At 41.1% G+C, this 18,829-nt stretch overlaps 1 protein-coding gene across 1 annotated transcript; it reads left to right on the forward strand.

Annotated features, from left to right (window-relative positions):
- The first annotated feature begins 1,897 nt into the window (after window positions 1-1,897).
- On the forward strand, window positions 1,898-18,144 carry pdcd4a (programmed cell death 4a). Its single transcript, XM_019862558.1, has 11 exons — window positions 1,898-2,178; window positions 6,154-6,456; window positions 7,138-7,235; window positions 10,140-10,253; window positions 11,188-11,409; window positions 11,944-12,041; window positions 12,202-12,316; window positions 14,031-14,138; window positions 15,669-15,779; window positions 15,877-16,016; window positions 17,609-18,144. Exons 1-11 carry the CDS (start codon window positions 2,133-2,135, stop codon window positions 17,658-17,660), a joined length of 1,407 nt encoding a protein of 468 aa, XP_019718117.1. The 5' UTR covers window positions 1,898-2,132; the 3' UTR covers window positions 17,661-18,144.
- The last annotated feature ends 685 nt before the right edge of the window (window positions 18,145-18,829 follow it).

Below are 18,829 nucleotides of genomic sequence, written 5' to 3' on the forward strand. Positions count from 1 at the left end.
TTTTTTTTTTTACATTATGATTACCAAGACTTAGGACATAATGAAACATTCAGGTGAGCATTTTTAGCCCCCCAAGATACTGTACAAATAAGGCTGACAGGCTATGTCCATGCTGAATATAATTCAACATTTGCCCTTTGACCCTACCTACGGTAATGGTAACACATGAACACCACCGAGCGTTGATTTCACCCTGAAGCCGAGCTGTTGTGCGTTCATTCGCTGTACATAGAGAACACATTTTCATTTTGCCTTCTGTGCAACTGTTTTAGATTCAACATGGCCAAACTCTGCCCTCAACGAAGGCCATGGGCCACCTTTAAGACTGTTACTGAGTTTTGACTGCAAAGGACTGTTCATTGTCTCCTTATCGAGAGAGCATTTCCTCTATATTTTTTACTTGAGTGAAGCAGGGAATTGATAGGGCAACTTGCCAGGAATACAAAAACACATGACTGATCGCCTAATTCAGATTCAGATTCAGATTCAGAAAACTTTATTCATCCCCATGGGGTAATTGGACTTAACAGGCACGCTTTGCACAAGAAACATGAAAAACAAAGACGAACATGGGATACAGTAGACTGTTGATCCTTTGAAAAATAACATTTATTCTTGTGTTTAGCAGCAAGCAGGATTTGTAGAAGTATACGTGATTCCTTGTGAACTAGTTAAAACGAATATGACTACAAGCTGTGGTGTTCTTTTTAAGCTATCAACTATCTGTGCTGCTTTCTTGTGTTGTAAGCATGTGTGAGAGACTTACTCTTGTGCAGTTGAAAAAACAAAACAAAACACTGTCGCTTATCATGAGGTCAAAGTTGATTGTCATGATATTTGTCTCTATGAACATCCAGGCACGTTTATTATGCCTGGCAACGATTCGAAATCTCAGTGTGTATAGCATAGACACCTGTGGTGCATACTCTGATGTGAAATGAGATTCTCTTAACATTTTCATATATTTGTATATTTATTGGGTGCTGTTTTCCAGGAGGTTGGTTTGGATATCGTCCTCTCCTGACGTTTTTTTTTTTCGTCATTGCTTCTTCTGGAAGTCTATCATGTTGGATACAGACACCTATGCTACTTTAAATCAAGGACGACTGTGGATTTGGTGATAAAATAAAGTGAACTGAACTAGCAAAGGTGTGTATTCTTTTGCTGAAAAGTTGTTTTTTGCAGATCATTCTGCTTGGAAAGGAAACACTTTTTAAGACAACAAGAAACTTACCGGTAATCGAGATTAATTTGGCTGAACCCATGAGGTGTGTCCTATTGTTCCTTTGTTGTAAAGACCAACACATTTACCTTTGATACGCCCTGCCTCGGTGAGTTGTCTGGTGCTTCGTCCTCTGAAAGAAATGCTGCATAAATATGTACTATTATAAATAAATGTTCTTATAATATATAAAAAAAATATATGGTATAATACCTTTTAAATTACGGATTTTTGAGGGAAATGTCTTAATATATCAAAATGCTCGTTGGACCGTACGAAAGAACAGGACACATGTGGGCCGCGGGCTTTAGTTTGACCACCGTGCAGTCTTCATCAACAAGACCCTATTTGCTTTCACGCCGACACATGCTGGCGAGAAGTCGAACCACAACAACACGTCACGAACGTGCTTTACCATCATTTCGCACGTGTTAAAGCCCACTTTAATTTGCCACTCAATTTTTTGGTGCAGTTAACTATATTTTAAAAATGCTAAGTCTGTTATCGTACAATACTGGGTGGGGAGGGTTAGACGTATAGTACTAAAACCAAACAGGCTGTAAAAGTGAAATATAGTGCGCTCTATTCGACACAGCATTTTTTTCCCCCTCCTGGTGATTGGTCCGAAGGGCCCAGCCCCCACCCTCGGCGCGCCCACGTGACCGCGCTCGCTGTGCTCCAAGTTAAAAACAGACTTTGTTTATCTTGCTGCTCAAATGTGCTCGGCCTCGTAGAGTCCACCTGCTCGTCTTTTGGTGTCGTTCTCGCCACAGCCACTGCTCAGCCTTAAGAGAGTTCCTCCTTCCCGATTTTGAGTTGTTTTTTTCTCCCTGGTAAACTAAGGAAGGAACATAGAGTATAGAACCCGCGTGAGGGGATTGTTATCCCACTTATATAGCAGACTCTCGCCATGGCGACCGAAGTGGACGCTCGGTCTTCAGCTCAACAGGCAGACGGTGAGTCAGTGCTTGGGTCGGGGTTTCGACCTCCACTCCGCCGGGGCTTGCTGGCATGCTCTATGCGCCCCCCACTATTGTGCACGCATGGGATGGGCTGGACGGCTAACATGCTGCACCATGTGCTCCGGAGACTCCCCCGACCCCCAACGACCACCGCCACAAGCACGCTTCCAGTCAACGCTGTTGGATGACGTAATATTGCACGTTTTACGTTCCAACTCACGTTTGTGCCCCAATTGACTTGCTTCACCCACACTGTTTGGCGATTTTCCCGTATTTAAAAGTCCTCACGTCGTGATTGGACGAGCTCGCAGCGCTGACTTCCGCCTTGACAAACATGTCTGCCACGCTCGCGCCACGACGTTCCAAAATCCAAAACGACGCTCTCGTTTTTTCGAGAGTTAATGTACATATTACGTCACGCATGGACCCGTCCGTGCATCGTGCGTGCCCATGACGTCAGAAGTGTAGCCTGAAGATAGTATCCAAAGGGAGTGCTTATATAATCTCCGCGTTGTTAGTGTGTTGAAATGTTACGTAAACTGCCGGAATGTGCAGTATTTTTAGCAGCATAACCAATAGGTTGTGCGGTTAATCAAACACTGATTAATCATTTTCTCAGGCATGGCTCCAGGATTTTTTTCTCTCTCCCGGGGCTCGAGGGGGGCTTGACGGACACATGGGGGGTGGGGTTGAGAAGATAATTTATACATATACGGTATTTTTCAAAATAAAAGGAAATTGATGGAGGGTTTTAACTAGCCCAGGTGCTAGCGCCAACCCCGGCATGTTCTAAAAACAGTAATATTGAACGCTGAGACACACAACATAACCCGTTATAGGCCGCTATAGTGCAGGAGTGAGTCCTTATGTTTTTTTGTTTTTTTTTAACGATGTATGTCAAGCCAAACTATTGTACCAGTTTCACAATAGCACCCTCTTGTCCACTAGGGGAGAAAAGGGAAGAACACAATTCATTTGATCTAATAAAGTTTAAAATGTCAATTCCAGTAACTTGACTTGATGGCCTGGCATGTGCTGTAATTATTTATTGGACGCTCTATCTGATCACTGGGTGCAGTTGTCTACTTTATCAAAGAAACGAAGCACCTCATGGCCTTGGCAAGGGGCAGTCATAACTAAACACCCTACCTCAAATAGATATCTGAAGGAGAAAGAAAGTAACAGTTGAAACCACCACGAGATGTTATAATATGGGGGGAAAAAAATGGCAAAAACATGCACTCTTTTATTTTGACATGAGCGTGCATTCATTTTATTCGTGGTTGCCTGAGCAATGTCCAGTTCAAGTGAACTTTAAATGACCTAAACGGAATCCTTGGGGATGAAAGAAAACACAACTTCACATCAGTGACAAACATTACTCTTCGTTGCCATTTAACGTCGTGGGGATGAACAATTAATGAAATCCAAATTGTCGTGGTGAACAGTGCAAGTCAAAGTGTTTAGTAAGTTATCAACTCTTTATTGAACGTAGTAATTGAACCGTCTTCCAGATGAAGTCACAGTTGAATTGTGTTCAGTCACTGGTGACTACTTCTGCACAATAAATGCCTTTGCATCTGCGCCACGTAGCGTGTGTACCAAAGATGTCGGGTTTGCACAACACTTGTACCATTAGGCCACTGGATGGTACAGGTTCAAACTGAAATGTCAAACTCTCATAAATTTGTGACATATACAGTAGTCGGGTCGACTAGTAGTTATGTTATTTGAAAGGGGAGTTGTGTGTGTCTTCTTCTCCTTTCCCCAGTGCTGCAACTGTAAAAGCTGTTTGAAAAAAAAAAAAAGGGAAAAAAAGCAAACACGTCAACAGTGCTGCTCTTTCTCCCTGGCTGCCATACAGCAAACGGGGAAGAGGTCATACACGGATACGACGTGGTCACATGTTATCTGTTAGAAATTGCACTCGTGTTTGTGGGTAGCAGCTTTTCTCAGTCAAATTCATACTTGGACTGAACAATTAATGGAATTCAAATCAATTTTGCACTGTAGTAGAATGCAACTTTGAAATCACAAAGGCATCATTTCGGTCGGTCGTTAGGCTTTATTTTTAACATATTTATGCTTAATGTGTTTATATAGTGTCTAGATGCTGTGTAGTGCAGTCCTTATGTTTGTGTATCATTGTTTCATAAAAAAACATGAAAAGTTGAAGTGATAAAGCCACACATTTGTTTGCATTATTGTGCTACAATGACTTAGGACATATTGGCTTATCTTTACATTTTGTGAAGCTGTTGTGAACACGTGAAAGACTGTGGGTCAAAGTTTTTGGTAAATTAACAACTCTATTTGAAGTAGATTACCTCTTTTATATTAATTTATGCTTCGTTTACCTTTATTTTAGTGTTCGCCTCACCTATAAGTCAAAAACATTTCTATTTAATCAATCTGATATTGTTTATTGTAATGCAGAGTAGTTTGTTTGTGTTTGTTTATGGGGAGAGGATCTGGGGGGGGGGGGAAGTCACACAATTGATCATCATTTGAGAAAATACTTTTTACTTTTTAGAGTTGTGTAACAAAATCAAATGTTCTTGCCCTACAATGGCCCACATTGCTGCACGTTGCCTGTTCCCATTTTAGGCTAAACAACAACAACAGCAAAGTTTTTAACAGCTGCAGAAGTTGCCTGACTTGAATACTTGCGCAACTCCCATTTAGGCAAAACTTTTTCTTCTTCCTCCCCCGCAGCTCTCCGCTATAGCCTGATTGGTTGGCCACAAGTTTTGGCACAGGGCAGTTGGTCGAGTCCTAATTTACAGCCAGTGACAGGCCGCTTGACCTACATATGGGAGAGAAGGAACAAGCGAAGGGGAATGTGCTTGTATATGCTCGTCTGAGTCGTCGGGTGTGGCCGTAAAGCGTTTCGACAACGTTGCTTTCTTTTCATTTGTTCCTGGAACTACAATTCTGTGAAACACACAGTTGGCTTTCAATGAAATTTCTTTTGGGATGAGTTGAGAGTCTGGATTCAGTTTGATTGCGGTCTGGACTTCTTCCCACCCGCCAGTAATATATAGCGCAGTGAGGGCTCACACTGTCATTTGGGCCTCTCCATAAGTATTCATTACCCCCTCCAGGCAAGCCTGAGCCAGTCATGTGACCCGCAACCATGCCATATGTAGTCAAGTCCGCTGCTGCGAGCCGACTGTGCAAGGACGGGAGCGACATAAGAAAAAAAACAGGCATCAGCATTTCTTTACCATGTGTTCTCCCTTTGCTGTGCCCCTCCTCCTCCTCCTCCTACGCCTGCAGGAATACACCAGTCCCGCCTGTTGTTGCAACTCACACTGATACAGTAATTACTCCAAATTCACACATTTAATAAGCACGCAGGTCACTTGAATACCAGTGCGCAGTACATGTACAGTATGCAGTGCGCAAACTGAATCATCATAGAAAATAGAGTAGGCCCGTACAGATGGTGTTTTAAAGTCCCTGAAAAGTTAAAATAAACATCCTCTAAATTTGATGCCAGCGCTGCACGGTGGTCGACTGGTGAGCACGTTGGCCTCACAGTGCAGAAGTGCAGGGTTCAGTTGGAACTTCGGCCTTCCTTTGTGGAGTTTGCACGTTCACCCTGGGCCTGCGCGGGTTTTCTCCGGGTGCTCCGGTTTCCTTCCATGTTCCAAAAACATGCATGGCAGGTTAATGGAATACTCCAAATTGTCTCTAGGTGTGATTGTAAAACAAATCATGTGAGTGATTGAAGGCGCTGTCGATTTGAGGTGAGGTGCTTATTCAAGTGGATTAAGTCTTCAACATCCTCAACTGGAGCCGCAGTCAGCTACTACTTAAGGAAATGCAGCATGAAGCTGGATCAGCCAGTATCGCTATCGGTGCTATCTGCACACTCCTGGTTTAACTGAAATGTGGCAGTTGGCCGCCTCCCCGCCGCCATACAGGCAACCTCAATAACATTAGTGGTGTCCTTCCCACTCACAGAGACGTTTCCTCGTGATGACAAGCTGGAAGAGGCGGAGCGTCCCTACGCCGATGACGACGACGACGAGCTGAATGAGGCGGAGGTGAATGGCAACTGGACGCCTCAAGAGAAGGCCCTGCACGAGGCGAGGCTCAAGGCCAAGGCCAAGCGACGTCTGCGCAAATCATCACGCAACTCCACCAGCGAGTCCCTCTCAGAGTTAGGGGACAACGCCGGAGCGGACCCTCACAGTCCAAAAGGCAAAGTCACCGCCAGTGACCGCAAATCCAGAACGGGCAAAGGGAGAGGCCTGCCAAAAAAGGGTAAATCTTGGACCAGAATATCTCGTGGGGTTTTTTTTTTTTTTTGACTTGATAATTTGTTTGGGATTTGCCCCCAAAAATATTTGAACGCGTATGGCGCTGCAACACATTTAAACGTTTGAAGTCACAGTACTCACAGTCCCAATTTCTTGATCCCCTGCAAGGAGGCGAGCTGAGACATCTATGCTGTCCAGATGTCTATGTTCTGCCTATCTTATACTCCCCGCAGGTGGCCAAGGTGGGCAGAGGCACATTGGCCATTCATTTGATGCAAAGTATGACAAAAACTGTTCAGTTGTTTTTGTTTCTATTTGTGCCATCACTGTATATTTTTGTAAAGTCATATATAGCTATCTATCGTCATTAAAAACACATTACATTTTTTTATTCCTCGGAGGGTGAATTAGATTAATGGCATTTCTGTTCATTTCAACGGGGGGAAATGTTTTTGAGATATTAGTGGTTTAAGTTATGATAGTGGTCACGGTACAAATGTAACTTGTATCTAAAGGCACCGCAGTGCAATTTATCCAAAAAGTGACTTCAGTAAATCTAACAGAGTAAATGTCATGCATTACCACACACCTCTGCCTGCCACGTTGCAAACACTCTATTTTATTCATTTTGTACCACAAAAATGCAATGTTTCATTCGTTGTTTTTGTTTTGGTTTTTTTCTCAGGTGGAGCAGGCGGTAAAGGTGTCTGGGGCGCCGCTGGGATGGTTTATGAAGACGAGGAACCTGATTTGCAGGATCCCAACTACGATGAATCTGCTCAGGTTAGCGTGAATGAATGTATTTACACTACAGCATATCTGCAAAAGTCTTGGAACGCTTACCCACCTAGTTGCAAATAAAGAAATTGGTGTCCCAATAATATTTCGTATTAATAATTAATACTTAATTAATAATTATGTCGTATAAATGTATTAGTCAAATGAATGGAATTAAGAAGTTGTACCACTGTCACCCTGCTTGAAATCAATGTGTGCCACACAAATTGCTCCAAGGTAGAAAGGCTCAGTTTTTTTAAAAAGAGTCACTTAAAGCTGCGTATTGCCACTCCCAGTTGACGTTTACAGTAAAACTAACACAAAATGAGGCGAAATACACGTATATTTAAATAAAATCATTCGTGTTGCAGAACTCCTCTCGCGTTAGCTTCACGCTAACACCAAATGCAAAACACCGTTTAAAAGGCTAACGAATGGAATCCATGTCCCAGTAAAAACCTTTTTATGGAAAGTCCATCCATCCATTCGTCCATTTTCCAATCCGCTTCATCCTCACAAAGGTCGCGGGGGTGCTGGTGCCTATCCCAGCTGTCTTCGGGCAGTATACGGGGGCCACCCTGAACCGGTTGCCAGCCAATCGCAGGGCACACACAGACGAACAACCACCCGCGCTCACACTCACACCCAGGGACAAGTTTAAGTGTTCAATCAGCCTGCCATGCATGTTTTTGGAATGTGGGAGGAAACCGGAATACCCGGAGAACACCCACGCAGGCCCGGGGAGAACATGCAACACACACAACACACAGGGAGGCCGGAGCTGGAATTGAACCCGGTACCTTTGCACTGTGGGGTCAACGCGCTAACCACTGGGTCACCGGGCCGCCTCATGCAAAGTCCAATCGGAAAAAATCTTTCTAATAATATGTGTCCTCACTGGTCTCATCACTGTATTCTGACTAAAATTGCATTTCTTGAATATGATTTAAAAATCCACCCGTTATTATCCATCTAGTACAAGGCGAAACGGTTGCCCCTGAGATGATTAAAAAAAATATGGATTTTTCTACATAAGTCATATTCCAAAGAATACCGTTTAGACCAGACATGTTTTGAAAAAAAATGTTGTTACTTGACTTCTCCTTGAAATAAAAAAATGTTTCATCGCAAACAACACAAACATAGACAACAATAGGGATGTTAATATTTAAATGAACCGATTAAGTGACAATACATTTTCATCAAAATTGCAAGCCGTAATGGCATTATCAAGTATCAGTACTCTGCATTGGCGCGCACTGAAATCGAAGCACTTCTACTCGTCGTTGGTGTGGAAAAAAAGTTGTATCAGTGTCTCCTTAGTCCTAGCATCTTTTTTCCTCCTCAGTGCATGTCACGTATTCCCGTTATCCAGATGGCTGTGTCACAGGTCAATCAACCGAACCTTTCAATCTTTAACCTCCTTATCAAGCAAAGGCCTCACTTTACTGGGGAAAGAAAGTAGAGTGGGAATTAAGCTTCTGCAGTGAAAAATAAAAAAGTTGATAACAGTGTAATTTCGACCTTGATGTTGGAACACAGTGGAACCGGAACAGTGTCAGTGGGGAACTATGACATGCCGGTACCGACAAATCGACAAATGTCCCATGCGCTGAGCAAAGGGATTGCCTGACACACAAGGTCTCAGTGTCCTTGGGAAGATTCCAAGTAGTAAAGATAAACATCAGGGTTAAATTTGAAAGAGTTCAGGCAGTTCAGGACCAAGTATGAAAGGAAGGCCAGTCAAAGCGAACAGATTAATCAATTAATTTATTATTTATGTACTTTTATTTATTTGTATTTATTCTGTTGTGATTTTTTTAAGGAAAATTAGCACTCTACAATATTATATGTTATCAAAATATGGGGTAATATCGTACATAAATAGAATTTAAAGCATAAAACAATTGGTGATCATGATTTAATGCTGCAGTCCAATTCATTGTGCTGCTTCTTCTGTTGTACCCGTCTTGGCCATTGGGGGCAGCACTATGTAATAGCCAAGAAAAAAAATAGACTTCTACGACTGTGACACAGTAAGTGGCTGTAATTTGAGTCACTGAGTCAGAGAACACAAAGAATATATGCCTGTGAGTACTGATGTGATATAATTGCATATGTTCCACCAATTGTGTTCATAAATCTGTTGTTTAAAGGGTTGTAAATTTGCAACTATTACTGCTAAACATAAGCATGTCAGTCACAGTTTCCATTTTATGTTAGCGTGAAGCTAGCTAGCCGCGCCATTTTTAAAGCAATAAATTGGGGTATACGGTATTTTCAGTATATGTTTAGTTTGACAGGTCATTTAAACTGGCAGTGGCGTGACACAGCTTAAAAGCGCTTTTGTGATTTTTGCTGCTTTTGAAGAAGTGAGCTGAATTGTCTTTATTGGCGTCCGTCATAAAGTGTTCGTATCTCAAGTTTGTGCTTGCAAGTCAAGGCAAAAAAATCAGTTAAGTGACAGTTCAAAACCTGAAAGACGGGTCGGTGCTGAAAGGCCCCACTGTATAATTATTGTATAATTATGTGTATGTAAATACATTAATTTACGGTTTGCGGATTTGATGTACTAAAAAAATGCCGCCTCAAAATTGTCACCTAACAACATTCTTATATTATTATACATACATTTCAAAATATTTAACTTAAATTATTCTTTTTTTTTTTAAATTTTGTCCCATTTTTTCCTTTAAATTCTTGTGACATAATCATATTTGTCTTTTAAGTACGGTAGTTTTTTTTTCCCCTTTTAAATTTGACTGTAATACAGGTGAGTAAATTACACCGCTGAAATCCGCATTGAAAAACAACGTCATATTCATGTGAACGTGATTTGCTATTACGTAGTTGCATTGGGTCTCTCCGATTTTGCTCTATTAACATACTGCACCCTTTTGTCGTTTAAAGGGAGACACGGTTTATGCAAAAGTTGTTCCAGAGGTGGATGAGAGGGAACTGGGGAAAATGGTCAACCCAATCGTCCAGGAATACTTTGAACATGGCGACACAAAAGAGGTTCAGGTTAGTGAAAACATGATTTGAGTGATCAATAGAACCTTCATTTGGTAGCTTTGGTGTATATGCTGTATACAATATCAAAATCAATTAACACAATAACACAAAAATTGAAAGGCTCTAAAATGGCTGACGTTGAACGTTAAATGCTTCTGTTACGTTTGTATAGGCCCGATTCTTAACGCAATGCCTCCAAGTGTACCTAATGTTGTGTCTAAGTGTATCACTGTTAGAGAAAGTAGACAAACACAATGTTATCATGTTTTAAAGTTTCATTTTGTTACTTGCTTGATTGATCTTGAAATGCTTGTGTTCAGACATCTTGCACACAATTGAAGCACAGAGAATCAGGGGTCAATTTGAGGTGAAGGGACCCAAGAACGCATGGTACCTCACCACATCTCAGAAAGAAAGATTTAATTCTCGTAGACACACAGGCGCCTGTTAAATGACAACTTAGAAAAGAAGATTTAACTTTGGGCGCAAGGGAGTACTCGGTAGGAGCACTTGTACGCTCCATCATGAGAAAGGGTCACAAGCCAGGTTACAGACATATCAGTCCATGGGAGGGACGCTCATTAAAATGTCTACATTTCTGTTAGTTTATGGATGTTGGTGCTGGTACCAGGGGAATGCTTTGTCTTTGGGGGTCCATTGAGGGACGACCCAATGGGGCCGTCCAGAGGGTGTGGTATGTAAATGAAGATGGGAGTGTTTTTCTAATGTATTACTTGTTATTTGCATACACAATCAATAAAAAGGCCGGCAGAGGCTGCAGGGGTCAGGTGACAGTGGGAAGCACACACTGAGTGGCGTCATGGAGAACTTCACCTCCTGCCGGCAGTGAAAGTCGATCTGTTCCTGCGTCGAGCCTGTGTTGAACTGTCTGAGCGAAAATCACTGACAATCACTAACACAGTGATATGTATGTTACACAAAGATGCTGCTGAAGGAACTCAACTTGGGCCCCCACAAGTACGAGTTCTCCTCAGTGGCTGTCTCTCTGTCCCTGGAAGGCAAAGCCAGCCACAGAGAGCTCACCTCCCGCTTGCTGTCCGACCTGTCCGTCAAGGTGCTAACCCAAAGCGACATGGCGCGGGCCTTTGACAAGATGCTCAAAGAGTTGCCCGACCTCATACTGGACACGCCCGACGCTCCGCAGGTACACGTTACATCCCGTAAATTCAACCCTGCATCGGTGTCTGGGGGGGAATAAAATGCAAATATTGGTGTAATACCAGGACTGGCCTGTGAGAGGCAGTTTGGCGCCCCAGAGAATACATAGAAGAGTATTAGTCATAAAATAGAAGTTTTTGTTGCCATGCATTTAGTCCGTCACTTGAGGAAGGATTAAAAATCTTTTGATGTGTCATTTTGCTTGCACCTCTGCTGAAGAAATTGGGAATAGGCTTCTGAAGTGGGTTCTGTCTGAGGTGTCGTAGTGCGAGTGCTTCAAAATGAACCCGCTTCGAGCCGAGGTCGTTGCATTCTGTTAGCTTACCGCTAGATGGCACCAAAATCCACACACACCCTACCTTTAAAAAAATTGTACGTCTGTACGTGAGGAGGAAGTGCATTGTAAAGAGTTTAATTATGTGTGATTAAAAAGTTAATCTATTTCTGAATTTTAATTGACTGCTCGAGCATCTGTTTTGTCATTTGACTTATTTTTTTATTTTTCTCTTGCACATGCCAGATGTTGGGCCAGTTTATAGCCAGAGCCATAGCGGATCACGTCCTTCCAATGTCATTCCTGGACTGCTACAAAGGCAAAGTGGACTGTGACCATGCCAGGTGAACATTCTACTCTTTAAATTATTATTTGATATGAAGAACATCTGAGGGGGGTTTATTTGCAGATGGTGCAGCAGTGTTTTCTATATGGGACAAAAAATGTACCTGGTCTTATTTTGTGCTGCTTTTCTACTCCAACCCTATTTACGGTTGTGGTCAGAGTGGCTTTAGACCGTGCTGCCGTGCTGCTGTCCCTGAAGAGCGCCATGGTGCGTCTGGATAACGTGTGGGGCGTGGGCGGTGGCCTCAGACCTGTCAAACATCTCATCAAGGAGGTATGATCAGCCCAGTAACTGGAAATAGTGCTTTTGATGATCCACTCGCACAGTCTCCACAATAGGCGCCAAAAAATTCCTCACCTCTCCATAAAAATGCATTACCAGGCGGTTGAATACATGGCATGTGTGTCTCCAAATGCACCTTGTAATTGGCTTGCGACCAGACCAGGGTGTGCCAGAGTTGCCAAAGTTATTAATCACCAAATTATGCTCAACCTCCCCTTGACCCCGAACAGGATGCCAATTAAATGTATTTGAAAGCTGTCGAGCCTGAATGAAGTGGTTTGTGTTTCCCAATTTGCATACACACACTAATGAGAATGTGTGCGTGCGTGCGTGCGTGCGTGCGTGCGTGCGTGCGTGTGTGTGTGTGTGTGTGTGTGTGTGTGTGTGTTTTGCGGGGTACATATCTGGTAAGTGGGTGGGGCAAGGAAATGGAACAAGTCTGCTGTCTCGTGAGGCTCGAGTACTTTACCTGGTTTGCCAATGTGGTTTGGACGCCCCTGAACCCTTGGTGACACTCAAGTGTGTGTGTACGGACTGCCACAGTCCAGTGTGTGTGTACGGACTGCCACAGTCCAGTGTGTGAACATTTTGCAAGACAAACAGAAGGCGTTTTGGCCTCTGGTTTTGTGCCTTCCCCACAGGGATGTGGGCCTTTTCAATGAGGGGGTGTATACACCCACACACACCTGCGCACTGCGGCCGTGTTTTTTTTTTTTTTTTTTTTTTCCACTGCTTAAGCCGTGTGTTGTTGAATTTTTGGTGCTGCAAGTTTGGGTGTTGCCTCGTGAAGTAGATGGGTTACGCAAGAGTGAGAGTGATGTTTGTACAAAAAGAGCACTTTGACAGTTGGTACTCATTGCGGCATTGTGTAACATCTCAGGCTTCAGGCATCCTTGCATTTCGCTGTACTTTACTATCTGCACGTCTTTGAACTCACTGGGCTGCCCCCCCCCCCCTTTCTTTCTGTATCACTCCCCATATTGGTCCTATGCCTCCCTTTAGAATCATTTGTTTCCCGTATTCTTCTGTTTGGAATCGAAACAACTTGCTATTCTCACGAGATAATTTGTCATTGGATGTATCAAGAGGTCACAGCTTGGTGGGCAACTGGGCCTCTATCGTTAGATGCTGACTCTTGACCCTGTGATTGACTTTGACCAACATAGTTTATGAGTGACATGTCGAAAAGTCAGTGTGTAACAAAACACCGATGAGGGTTTTGAAGATCTATTAACATTCTATTGCTATATCCACATCTAATAAACACAATAACCAAAAAAAAAAAAAAAAAACTGTTGGGAGGGGTTGAAATTGTCAATATATTCCCATATTTAAACACGGTAACCCAGCATTTTTTTAATTTGTTTTTTTGCATGAAAATATTGGCAAACTAAATGACCATAAAATCACATGAGCTTCACTCTTTGGACTATTTGAAGTTGTAGCTTTTTACATGTCAAAGCCAGGTGGACATTGACTTTCACCTGCTACGGCAGCTCCTAAAGCCCATAATTGACTCTTAATAAGGTCAAAAATACATTTGCAACAAACCTTGTATGACTTATTCAAGCCCCTGCTGAGGTATGTCCAGAGTGAGAATGTTTTTGTCGATATCCTTTCATGTGACCGTGCCGTGACCAAAATCACAGTTTTGCTTGAAAAGCTCCTGCGATAAAGCCACCGAGCACTTTTTTTTTAATCCTAGATGAACCTTCTGCTGAAGGAGTACCTGACTTCAGGAGATGTGATGGAGGCCGAACGCTGCCTGCGAGAACTGGAGGTCCCCCACTTCCACCATGAGCTCGTCTATGAGGTATCAAACATGCCCCTCGCTTTCGACAAATGACACTCATATATAGTGTGTTGGTCCCGCAACATGGCAACCTTCATTTTCTAGCTTAAAAAAAAAAAAATAATAACACGCAGCGAATATTGGATCTCATTAGTTCGTAGAGAGGCACCTGGAAATATCCCCTTGCATTCTGCCAAGTGCAGAACAAGAATTGGAATAAAATATCCTTTAATTCAGTTTTTTTATGCCAAGGACTGTTTGCTGATTTTTGGCAGGGTCTACACTTTCATTTGTCATGTACCAGTCCTAACCGATCAATCCAAAATAAATAAGAACATTTTGTGGCAGAGCCTCGATAGAAATAAATGTCCCCGCCCCCTCGGGTTCTGGAACGATCACATTGTAGCTGGCTGTTTCTCAATATTCATTTGTACAGTGTTGAATTTCAATGGTGATGACATGAAATGTTTCACAATGCACACAATCTTCTTATTGAAGCAGAAAGCAGCGTCAATAATATCGAAACGAGATAAAATGTCAAGTGCGTATCGGTGAATTTCCCGCCCATGATGCTGCGGCACATCCCATGAGAGATCTTTGGGTGTGCTGTGGGAAAGTATTCAATTCCACACAGTTTCTCAGCAAAGTATCTTTGATCATTTGTTTTTGCCAGCGACTTATAGTGACAAGCAGAATCGCTAAATATCCTTCCATGTGATGGCCGAATGTACAGAACTAACCCTGTGCGTTCACTTTTTTGGAACATTTTTATTTTTGGTGTGTTGTGAGATTTTTGACTCAATTAAGGTTGTGTCTCTCTTTCTATACATAAGGTTGGTGGATTCATGTGTCCTGAACATATGTGGATATCTTTTATTGCTACTGCTTTTGCTGAATAATCCGCTGCTGGGGACTCTGCTCAAATTTGTTGTGCACAATGTAACGTCAATAATTAAAATAATTAATCGTGGAAAGCTAGATGGGGAATTTTGGTGCAAATACAGATATCGACGGCAGCCTACTAATACAACCTAATAATAATTTCTTCACTTTTTTTTTTTTTTTTAAGCACATCAAGATTTGAGATTTCATTTGTTTTTTTTTTTTTTTGTTAACCCTAACTCTTAATTCATAAATACTGTATTACTAAATACATTACCATATCAATTATTACATTATTGTTTTGATATTATTAATGGTAAGATGAAAACCTGATGTGCCAGAGAGAAAATGAGGACAGATTCGGAATCAGTGCCAAAAAAAACAAAAAAAAACTTAGTTACTCTACGAAATTGAACCAAGAAAGTTGAATTAGGAACACTATCAACATAAGGATTGTAATTGGATAGTCCATTGTAATCAAATAAATTACTCATAATTAAAAATCTCTGAAATATTTTACATTAAAAAATCTGAAAATTTGATATACACATTACCTTTTTTTTTTGTTTTTTTTAAATCTTAAATTACCTCATAGACTACAAATGTCCTGGTCTGTCTGTCGATTTCAAGAATCAAATGTGAGCCCAAACATTTGTGTTGTATTTTCAGGCCATTGTAATGGTGCTGGAATCCAAAGGAGACACGGCCAGCCCCATGATCATCAAACTCCTGCAGTCCCTCTGGAAAACGGGCCACCTCACCGTGGATCAGATGAACAGGGTCGGTCGGCCTCTTTGTCTTCTGGGAAGACGATAATAACTGTTATTGACCACAACCCGTTAACTAAGACTTGTTTGTTTTAATTTTCCCTCTGCAGGGCTTCCAGCGGGTCTACGACGAGCTCCCCGAAATAAATCTCGACGTGCCACACGCCCACACGATCATGGAGACCTTTGTGGACCACTGCTACCAGGAGTCTGTCATCACCAAGCAGCTAAGAGACGCCTGTCCCTCCAGGTTGGTCGTAGTGGAGTTCTTGTTGGCTGAAATGTGGACATTTTTAGTTTCAACCATTGTTTCTGCCATGCTTCAGGTGAATTAGTCACTTTGGAAAATTTTGTTTCTGCGTGTGGTGGTTGAGTTGGATTGGTTGAAAGAGTCACTCGACAGAACCAAAGTGGGGATCACTCAAGCAATAGTAGATGATTTTAAATCTAGCAGTAGCAGGCAGAATGTAGATAAATGTCATCGTAACAAAAATACTCAAGTAAAAGTAAGCAATACAACTACTCTGACAAGTACACGGTATCCAAAAAATCACTTAAGGAAATGTAACATTTGTAAATTTTGGCATCTTGCTTCCACCCATAATGAGTCATATACTGCCTCACCAAGTGTTGAATATTAATGAAAGTGATTCATTCTACCCCATTTCCTCCAAATCCACGCTCTGCTCAGTCATCAGGAATGTCGTCCACTTGACCAAAAATATGCCTCACCTCAAATTAAGATATTTTATCCACCCCTCCTGCAGTAAACGAACTACCGTGACATTGAATGCTGTCGTTTATTATGCTAGATGTTACAACCAAATTATCACAAAACATAATTTGTCTTCCATTTTTTTTCTGACATAGGCAAATTGTCCCAACATACTGACCATGATACAAAATAGAAAAATCTCGCACCTATTATTTGTAATATGCTTTTGTCCCTGTATAACTGAATCATGGATTCAAATTTTGATTTATTTATTTATTTATTACCTGCAAGATTTTTTTTTTGTTTGTTTTATGAATGGTCCTATTTTTGTTGGGTAGTGAGAATTTGTTGTATTATATCACATTGTTATTGTAAAATACTATTAATGCAGTCAATTTTATTGTTAGTATAATTTTTTGGGCTCGACTGCTATAGATGTTTTTTTTTTCTTGTGCCAGATGCAGCTTCCGATATTTGGTCAAATCAAACCCAAAAATAATTACAAGTCCACTAACCAATTAATTGTCATATTATTAATGAATAATAAATTGTTTATATAATGAATGAAGTAACTTGTTTTTTTTTAGTCCTTTAAAGCTTACAAAAGTAAAGACATGAATATAAAGGCAGAACTTTTCATTGTTTTAGAATCATTTTTCCTTTAGTCTTTAACCTTACAACAGAGAGCTAAAGCGGCAAAAAAGATTTATTTTTTGAATGGAGGATATATTTGAATGTCTTATGTTGTAATGCAAAAACAGTGACTTATGTTTACCGGTATTTATTTTTGGGGGGTTGATTTTTGCCGATTTTCAAAGTGCTAATATCGGCAAATTAAATAGGCTGGCTGATTAATTGCAATTTAAAAAAAAAAATTACCAGTGTATCTAATATTCATTCATTCCTTTTTAACTGCTTCTCCAGTTCAGTCATTGGTGAGCTACAGCATATACCTCGTATTAAACAGCATTTAGAAATACATTTGTGCAAATAAAGGCCATGATTAATGCCGTGCCTCTTTGCACTAGCTATTTGAGGGAACACAATCCTTCCATTATTGCCCATGTAAAATGCAGGATCCACTGTCCATGATTCCCACCAACGTGTCTTTGTTTTTCCTCCACTAGAGGACGCAAGCGTATGGTAAGCGAAGGCGACGGTGGCAAGATAAAAAACTGAAAATGGCCGATGAAGAGGATTCTCAGGAGGAGGCATGCTGGTTTGGTTCTGTGTCCACCTTTCATTTGGACATCTTGACAGTTTTCACCTCCCCTCCCAGATGACATCTTCACATCACCATCATCACAGCAGCTGTGGTGAAAGTGACACCAGTTCCCTTCATCTTGGTCACCACTGTTATTGTTTTTGTAAGAATGTTCATTGTTTCTTGGGTTGATCCACCCCTCTCGTCTTAGCTTTTGTACTCCCCCACCCAAAAAAACAAAAAAAAAACAACTCACAGCTGGAAATAGAGAGGGGAAGTGGACCTGCTATTGGGGTGTTTTGCTTCACCCTTTCCATAAATGGACATCTCTGTTCAGTTGTTCCTGAGATGGTTTTGTTCAACATTGACACTTCATTGCTTTTCTGTCCGTTTTACATGTTGACCAAAGTTTGAATATGTATAAACAAATTATTTCGTTCATTAAAAAAGGCAACATGACATTTGTTTCTGTGTTTGTTTGTTTGTTTTTTTTTGTTTTGTGTTGTTTTTGCCGGCAGTATGTACTGTATAAACTGTGCATCAAAACTTATTCTCACATATAATCACATTTATTGCTAGTAGTCATCAGCAGTCTCTGTCAGTCAAATAAAAGATGTTCGGGGCTTGGAAATATAAAATAAAATAGTAACACAACAAAAGAAAGTGAAGACAAAACAAAAATTTGTGATGCTAACATATGGAGTAGACAGCAGAAAATAATGGAACAGTGTCACTCTCATGTTGGGTCGAAAGCCAAAGAATAAAGATGTTTTTTCAAACGAGTTTTAAAAATGGACAGGGAAGGACTGGCAACAGACAAGGCTCCTCTGAAGTCAAATGATTTTATTCCCTTTCACAGCTTTTGATTCAACTTCATTATGACCGAACGCTTATGGAGGTTATTTCTTTCTTTTTATTTTCTTTTGCCAAACTTAAACCACAAAGGCAATTAAATCAGTTACTAATGAAATTGTATAGTGTGGTGGAAATATATAAATTATTTTATTGAATAATGTGTTACCTTATGAACAGTTCATATACTGTAATTCATGACACTTCGAATTAATTAGTGGTATTTTTATTCATTTAGCATTTTAAAGCACAAAAAGCCGTGAAATTGATATGATGTCACATTCAAGCGCGC

Source organism: Hippocampus comes, unplaced genomic scaffold (genome assembly GCF_001891065.2).
Source record: "Hippocampus comes isolate QL1 unplaced genomic scaffold, H_comes_QL1_v1.1 scaffold7, whole genome shotgun sequence".
Classification (NCBI taxonomy): Eukaryota; Metazoa; Chordata; class Actinopteri; order Syngnathiformes; family Syngnathidae; genus Hippocampus; species Hippocampus comes.